This window comes from Bombus fervidus, unplaced genomic scaffold, assembly GCF_041682495.2.
Source record: "Bombus fervidus isolate BK054 unplaced genomic scaffold, iyBomFerv1 scaffold0172, whole genome shotgun sequence".
Classification (NCBI taxonomy): Eukaryota; Metazoa; Arthropoda; class Insecta; order Hymenoptera; family Apidae; genus Bombus; species Bombus fervidus.
The window spans coordinates 9,225-19,149 of NW_027212733.1; the positions used below are offsets into that span (position 1 = coordinate 9,225).

The following is a 9,925-nucleotide window of genomic DNA, read 5'->3' on the forward strand; positions in this document are numbered from 1 at the left end:
TTAATACTTTTATATTCATTAATTCGAATAATAAATAATCATTTTTCATCAATTCATCATATTAATTATGAATTTTCTATTTGATATTGACATTTTGTTGATGTAATTTGATTATTTATTTATATATTTTATTATATTTTAATAAATTAATATAAAATATATAGTATAAAAATTACATTTAATTTCCAATTAAAAAATTTAATTAAAATATTAATATATTTAATAAATAATCATTATTTTTTTTTATTAATTATAATTATTTTATTATTAATTATTATTTTAAATAAATTTTTATCAATATTTAAAAAATTAAATTTTGAAAAAAATCTTCCATATGAATGTGGATTTGATCCAATTACAAAAATAAATATTCCATTTTCATTACCATTTTATTTAATTTCATTAACATTTTTAATTTTTGATATTGAAATTATTTTACTTATTCCATTAATTTCATTTATTAAAACTTTAAATTCTTTATATTTATTTATTTTAATAATTTTTTTTTTTTTTATATTAATTTTTTCATTATTTATAGAATGATCTTGTAATTTATTAAATTGAATATTTTAAATTATTTATAAAATATTATATAAGGATTTATTTTAAATCAAATTTTTAAGTCGAAATTAAAAGTAAATATTTTACTTCTTATATTTTAATGAAATAATTAAAATAAAGCTTCTAACTTTATATTTGGTATTAAATATATCATTATTTCTTTTAAAATTTAAAATAATTTAATTGAAGCCAAAAAGAGGCATTTTATTGTTAATAAAATTATTGAATTTAAAAATTCCAATTAATACAATAATATTTTGTAATATAAATATTATTTATATAGTTTAAATAAAACATTATATTTTCAATATAAAATTATTAATATTTTTTAATTATAAATATAATATATTTAAAAATTAAAAATAATTTCCTTAATATTTTCAATATTATGCTCTAATTTTATAAGCTATTTAAATATACAAATAATGTTAAAATTAAACTTATATAATAAATGTAAATTAATAATAAAAATGTAATTTTTAAATTTAAATTAACATCAATAATATAATTTATATAATTTATTATTTTTCCTGAAATTTTTTCAAAAAATTCTTTTTCAAAATAAAATTCATAATATATTAATTTAATTATTAAATTATTAATAATATATTTATAAAAAAATTTTATTATAAAAAATCTTTTAATAAATATAATTATTTTTTTAGAAAAATTTAAATTATTTAAAATTAATGTAAATATTAATCCTATGAATATTATTTTAAAAACAAAATATTTATAAATAATTATTAAATTGATATTTTTATAAATATAAAAAAAATTATAAATTAATTTACTTAATACTAATATTATTAATAAAATAATAATTATTCTTAAAATTATAATAAAATCTTCTTTTAAATTAATTAAATTAATTATATAATTTTTTTTAATTAAAGTTAAAATAATTCGTAAAGAATATGATACCGTAAAAATTGTTCCTAATATTAAATTAATTATTCTAAAAATTCTTATTTTATTTAAGAAATAATATTCAATAATTAAATCTTTAGAATAAAATCCAACTAAAAATGGAAAACCACATAATATTAATAATGAAAATATTAATAATAATCCTTTTATTGGATATAAATAAAATATTCCATAATAAAAACGAAAATTTTGAATACCAATTATATAATGAATAAATCTTCCAGCACATATGAACATTATAGATTTAAAAAAAGCATGAATAAATAAATGTAAAAATGTTAAATCTGTTATTCCTAAAGAATAAATTCTTATTATAAATCCTAATTGTCTTAAAGTTGATAAAGCAATAATTTTTTTAAAATCTATTTCAAAATTAGCTATAATACCAGAAATTAATATAGTTAAACTTGAAACTAATAAAATTAATTTTTTATATTTAATTTCAATTATTATTTCATAATTAATTAATAAATAAATTCCGGCCGTAACTAAAGTTGATGAATGAACTAAAGAAGAAACAGGTGTAGGAGCTATTATTGCTGCAGGTAATCAAATTATAAATATTAATTGAGCTCTTTTTGTAAAAATTATTATTAAAAATATAAATAATATAAATTTATTTATATTATAAAAAAATAAATTTCATCTACCAAATATTATTATAAAAGAAATAATTATTAATAGTCTAGTATCCCCTAATCGATTTAAAATTACAGTTATTATTCCTGAATTAAATGATAAAATTTTTTGATAATAAATAATTAAACAATAAGAAATTAAACCTAAACCATCTCATCCTAATAATAATGTTAATATATTAGGTCTTATAATTAAAAAAATTATTGATATTAAAAATAATAATATTAAATAATAAAACCGATTAATAAAAAAATTATCTCTAAAATCTATATATCTTATTCTATATATTAAAATTAATGATCTAATTAATATAACTAGAAATGAAAATAATAATAATTTAAAATTTATTATTAAAATAAAATTTAATTTTATTGAATTAAACCTAAAAATTAGTCATTCAAAAATATATATTTTATTTATTAATAATATATATATTCTTATATAAATAAATAATAATCTTATAATAAATAATATAATTCTTGAAATTAATATTTTTATAATAATTTAAAATAAATTAATTATATCATTGAAATCACAATTCAATATTTTTTATTAAACTATTTAAATAAAAAAATAAATTAAAAACAAAAAAATTTAAAGGTAATAAATGTAAAATTAAAGTTAAATAATTTAATAATAAACAATTATTAATATTTATAATTAAATCATAAATTTTTCCATATTGGATAAATCTAAATAAATAAATTGAATAAATAAATCTAAATAAACAATATATAATTAAAAATATAAATAAATATTTACATCAATATATTAATCTTATTAGTAAAAAAATTTCTCTAACTATATTTAAAGAAATTGGAGCTCCAGAATTAAAAATACATATTAAAAATCATATTATTGATATTGAAGGTATTAAATTGATTATACCTTTATTAATAAAAATTAAACGTCTATTAGTTTGTATATAAATTATATTAACTAAATAAAATAATCCTGAAGAAACAAGTCCATGAGAAATTATTATTATTAATCTTCCTAAAATTCCTAATTTAATTTCTAATAATAATCCTATTGATATAATTCCTATATGAATTACAGAAGATAAAGCAATAATTAATTTTATATCAAATTGAATTAAACAAATAAATCTTAAAAACAATATTCCTAAAATATTAATAAATATAAAAAAAGTTAATAAATTATTTATTAAAAATTTAAATATAAAAATTAATCGTAATAATCCATATCTTCCTAATTTTAATATAATTGAAGCTAAAATTATAGATCTAAAAAATGAGGCTTCTACATGAGCTTTAATTAATCATCCATGAAATAAGTATATAGGGATTTTAACTAAAAAAGATATTAATATATAAATAAAACTAAATAAATCTAATTTTAAATCAACTATTTCTAAATAAAAAAAACATATACTGCCTTCTAAATCTAAAATTTTAAAAATAAAATATAATATAGGTAAAGAAAAAATTAATGTGTAAAATATTATATAAAAAGAAGCTAAAATACGATCTTCTATATAACCTCATTCTATAATTATATAAAAGATTAATAATAATCTAGCTTCATATATAAAATAAAAAATTAATAAATCTATTGATAAAAAATTTATTAATATTAGTAATATTAAAATAAAATTTATTATTAAACATTTTTTTGTATATTCTTTTAAATTTAAAAAAATTAATCTAAAAATTCAAAATATTATTAAAATTAAATAATTTGAATAATAATTAATTCCTAAATTTCTAAAAATATAAATTCATTTAATTCATCTTAAATTTATTAAATAAATAAAACTTATTAAAAATATTATATTTCTTAAAATTATAAAATCTAAAAATTTTATAAAAAAAATTATATAAAAAAAAATAAAAATTTCAATCATTTTTAATATAAATTAATAAAATTAATTTTTTGATGACCATATTCATAATTTATTCTAACTATTAATGATAATCCTAAAACTCCTTCACAAACTGAATAAATTAAATAAATTAAAAAAATTCAATTATTATAATTAATTGAAATTATATTAAATAAAATCATTATAATTAAATATTCCATTCCAATTAAAAAATTTAAAAAATAAACAAAATAATTTATTATAATAAATAATATAAAAATAATTAAATTAACAATCAAAAAAATTGAAATTAATTAATAATTAATATGTTATATAGTTTAACTAAAAACATTAATTTTGTAAATTAAAATTTTAAAATTAATTAATATAACAAAAATTTAAAAATTTCAAAAAAATTTAATTTTCATAAATATCTATAATTCCCAAAATTATAATTTTATTTAAACTATTTTTTGGTTAATTTTTAAAATGAAAATTTTAATTATTTTTAATATTATTTTATTTACAAATTTTTACATAAATTTAATATTAATTTTAAATTATATATTTATAAATATTTTTATTTCACCTTTAAAACAACTAATATATTTAATTTTTTATGTAATTTTAATAATAATTAATATTTTAATTTTAAAACAAAATATTTCATTAAATTTATTTATTTTAATTATTATTTTTATTAGAGGAATTTTAATTTTATTTTCTTATTTTATTTGTTTAATTAATAATTTAACAAAAAAAAATAATTTTTTAAATTTAATTTTTTTAAATTTATTTTTAATTATATTTATTATAATTCAAATAAAACAATTAAATAAATTTATTATAAAAAATTATAATTTTAATTTTGTAAAAAATAACAAAATTAATATTATTAAAAAACTATATTTAAATCCTAATTATTTTATTTTATTAATATTTATTATTTTTTTAATTATTATATTATTTATTATAACAAAAATTTGTTTTATTGAAAATAAAAATTTACGAACAAAAAAATGAAAAAAATAATTCCAATAATTTATAAAATAAATTTAATAAATTTACCAATATCATTTATTAATTTACCAACACCAATTAATATTAATTATTTTTGAAATTTTGGATCGATTTTAGGAATATTTCTAATAATTCAAATTATTTCAGGATTATTTCTTTCTATACATTATTGTCCAAATATCAATATTGCATTTTACAGAATTTCTAACATTATAAAAGATATAAATTCAGGTTGATTAATTCGTTTAATTCATATAAATGGTGCTTCATTTTATTTTTTAATTATATATTTACATATTGCACGAAATATATTTTATTATTCATTTAAATTATTACAAGTTTGAATAATTGGTGTATCAATTTTATTTTTATCAATAGCAACTGCATTTTTAGGATATGTTCTTCCATGAGGTCAAATATCATTTTGAGGAGCAATAGTAATTACAAATTTAATTTCAGCAATTCCTTATATTGGGCAATTTATAGTTGAATGAATCTGAGGAGGATTTTCAATTAATAATGATACATTAAATCGATTTTATTCATTTCATTTTATTTTACCATTTATTATTCTTTTAATAGTTTTTATTCATTTAATAATTTTACATATTACAGGATCTTCAAATCCTATTCATTCTAAAATAAATATTTATAAAATTAATTTTCATCCATATTTTACAATTAAAGATATAATTACAATTATTTTAGTATTTATATTATTTATAATTATTAATCTTCAATTTCCATATATATTAGGAGATCCAGATAATTTTAAAATAGCAAATCCAATAATTACCCCAGTTCATATTAAACCAGAATGATATTTTTTATTTGCATATTCAATTTTACGAGTTATTCCTAATAAATTAGGAGGAGTAATTATATTATTTTTTTCAATTTTTATTCTATATTTAATTCCATTAATTAATTTAAATAATTTAAAAAATAATAAATTTTATTTTATAAATAAAATTATATATTGATGATTTATTAATATTTTTATTATATTAACTTGATTAGGAAGACAAATAATTGAATATCCATATATAAATTTAAATCAAATTTTTACTTTTATATATTTTTTTTATTTAATTCTTTCATTTTATATTAATAATATTTGAGATTTATTATTAAAAAATAATAATTATATTTAAATTTTATTAGTTAATGAACTTGAATAGTATATGTTTTGAAAACATAAATATAGAAATAAAATTTTCTATTAACTTTAAAAATATTAAATTATTAAAAATAATTCTTTAATCAAATAAATATAAAATGAATAAAATAAAATTAAAACTAATAATTCAATTCAACATATATTTATTAACTTGTCATATCGGATTCGAGGCAAAACCCCACGAATTATAATTAAAATAATTATATGAATTAAATATATAAAAATAAAATTAATTGATCAATTTATTAACCCATAAAATATAATAGTTATTAATATACTTATAAATATAATATTTATATATTCAGATAAAAAAATTAAAACAAATAATCTTCTAAAATATTCAATATTAAATCCTGAAACTAATTCAGATTCTCCTTCAATTAAATCAAATGGAACTCGATTTAAATCAATTAGTATTCTAATAAAAAAAATAATATATAAAGGATATATTAAAATTATAAATTTTATATTTAATTGAAAATTGATAAATCTATTTAAAGAATATCTTTCAATTATTATTATTAATATAAAAAATATTAAAAATAATAAAATTTCAAAAGAAATCATTTGAGAAATTGCCCGTAATGAACCTAAAATTGAATAATTACATAAAGAAACTCAACCAATTAATATAATTGGATAAACTATTAATCTTAAAATTAATATTAAATAAATAATTCTATTATCTATATAATAAAATTTATTAATTCAAGGATATCTTAATCATAATATTATTGATAAAAAAAATATAATTATTGGACTAATAAGATATGAATTTATAAAATTAAGAAAAAAAAATTCTTTTATTAATAATTTTAATGCATCTCTAAAAGGTTGTAAAAGTCCTTTAAATCCTACTTTATTAGGTCCTTTTCGTAATTGTATATATCTTAATATTTTACGTTCAAATAAAGTTAAAAAAGCTACTCTAATTAAAATTATTAAAATAAAAATTAAATAATTTATAATTATTATAATTATTATATATTATAATTTTTCTATAATTTAATTAAATTCTAAATTTAATGCACTAATATGCTAATATAATTAATTAAATATTTATTAGTTAATTTATAATAATTTAATTATAAATTATAGTCCTTTCGTACAAATAATTTATTAAATTTTATAGATAGAAACCAATCTGACTTACGTCGATTTGAACTCAAATCATGTAAGATTTTAAAAGTCGAACAGACTTAATTTTTAAACTTCTCCATTTAAAATTTATCTTAATTCAACATCGAGGTCGCAAACATCTTTATTAATATGATCTTTAAAAAGATATAACGCTGTTATCCCTAAGGTAATTTATTCTTTTGATTTATAATAAAAGATCAAAAATAGATTCTAAAATCAAAGTTTATTTTTAATATAAAGTTTTTTAAATTTATCAATCCTCCCAATTAAATATTAATATTTTTATTAAATAATTAATTAAATATTAATATAAAATTCTATAGGGTCTTATCGTCCCATAAAATTATTTAAGCATTTTTACTAAAAATTTAAATTCATTAAATATATATGAGACAGTATATATCTCATTAATTCTTTCATTCTAGTTTTCAATTAAAAAACAATTGATTATGCTACCTTTGTACAGTTAATTATACTGCAGCCATTTAATTAAAATCATTGGGCAGATCGACTTAAAATTATTTTCAATAAGCGATGTTTTTGATAAACAGGTGGATATATTAAATTTGCCTAATTCCTTATATATATATATTAAATATTTATTAATTATTACAAAAATATTACTAATTTAATCATTATAATTAATTTAAATAAATTAAAAATTATTTTTTTCTAATAAAAATATATTAAATACTAATATTAAATTTATAAATAAATTTTTAAAATAAAAAATTAAATTATTAAATATTTATTAATAAAAGTTATTTTTAAACTAATATAATTAAAATAATAATAAAATTAAAATTATTATATATTTAAATTTAAAGATTATCCCTTAAATTTTTTATATAAAAATATAAAAAAATTTTTAAAATAAATTTCTTATAATAATTATATATAAATTAAATTTATTTCAAAAAAAACTAGATATAAAAAAATTCGAATAACATATAATTTCTAAATATATATTTAAATTATTTTTATTATAATAATATATTTATATATTTAACTCTTTTTTTTTCGAGAATATTAAAATTATTAAATTATATTAATTAACCCTGATACAAAAGGTACAAATTATATTTTACTTATTTAATTTTAATAAAATTCATTTACATTACTTAATCTATTAATAAAATAATTGATTCAAAATTTTTACTAAAATAAAAAATATTTATAAAACTTTAAATAATATAATTAATTAAAATAAAATCTAAAATTTAAAATTTATTTTATTAAATAAAATTTTAATTTTATAAATTAATTAAACTTTTCATTGTAAATGAAATATTTTATATTAAACTAAAATTTTAACTAAAAACATTTTCCAATACTTTTACTATGTTACGACTTATTCCATTTTAATGAAATTGACGGGCAATTTGTACACTTTTCAAAACTAATTTCAATTTAATTAATTTATTAAATTTACTTTTAAATCCTCTTTCAAACTAATATTAAAATTAATTATTCAAAAATATAATTTATTATAACTCATAAATCCTTAAATATACTACATTTTGATTTGATTAATTATTCTAAATTAAATATTTATTTTAAATAATTTTATATAAAAATATACAACAATATATAAATATAAATAATTTAAGTAAATCTTATCGTGGACTATCAAATTAAACTACAAGTTTCTCTAATAAGAATGAAAAGCCGCCATATAATTTAATTTTAATGATTTTACATTTATTAGTAAATTAATTCTATTATCTTATATAATAGGGTATCTAATCCTAGTTTATTAATTTATTTTATTATTTTAATAAATAAAAAAAATTTAATATATTTTTAAATTAAATTTCACCTAAAATTTATAAATTTAATTAAATTATAAATTTATAATAAATACATATTAATTAATAAAATTAATTTATAAATTAAGTTTAACCGCTATTGCTGGCACTAAATTAATCTTTATTTAAATTTTTATCTAAATTTAACTTTCATTAAATATATTAAATTTAATTATTAAATTATATATATATATTTAATATCAAATTATTTTATATAAATATTAAAATATAATTAATTAATAAATCATCATAAAATTTATTTATATTATTAAATTAACTAATTCTTTTAAAATCAAAATTTAATATGCATAATTACATCAAATATAATATAAAATTATAATTAAATTATATTTAATATTCATATATATATATTATAAATTTTTATTTATAGCCCTCTCTTCTATAAATAAAAATTTAAAAATAATTTAAACCATTAAATTTTAAACGAACTTAAATGAATACTTTTACAACCCTCTCTCTCTTTTGTAATTATTATTCATTTAAAAATTTAAAATTTATTACAATAAACTTTCTTAAATTTAAATAATTAATTTATTATCTTTTATTTTAATAATTTACCATTAATATTCTTATACATATTTAATTTAAAAATTCAGTACTCTCAAACATTGTCCTAACCTTCAACAATTTATTAGCCATATAACGTAATAAAGATTAAATCAACTAATAAATATGCTCCAAAATAATTAAAAATAAAAAAATTCATATATTTATCTTTTATTTTAATAATTTACCATTAATATTCTTATACATATTTAATTTAAAAATTCAGTACTCTCAAACATTGTCCTAACCTTCAAC

The 9,925-nt window shown here is 12.6% G+C and overlaps 1 protein-coding gene across 1 annotated transcript; it reads left to right on the plus strand.

Annotated features, from left to right (window-relative positions):
- The first annotated feature begins 4,852 nt into the window (after positions 1-4,852).
- Positions 4,853-6,132, plus strand: LOC139997760 (cytochrome b-like). Its single transcript, XM_072021713.1, is given in 1 exon segment — positions 4,853-6,132. A coding segment is annotated over 1 exon segment (1,122 nt). The 5' UTR covers positions 4,853-4,974; the 3' UTR covers positions 6,097-6,132.
- The last annotated feature ends 3,793 nt before the right edge of the window (positions 6,133-9,925 follow it).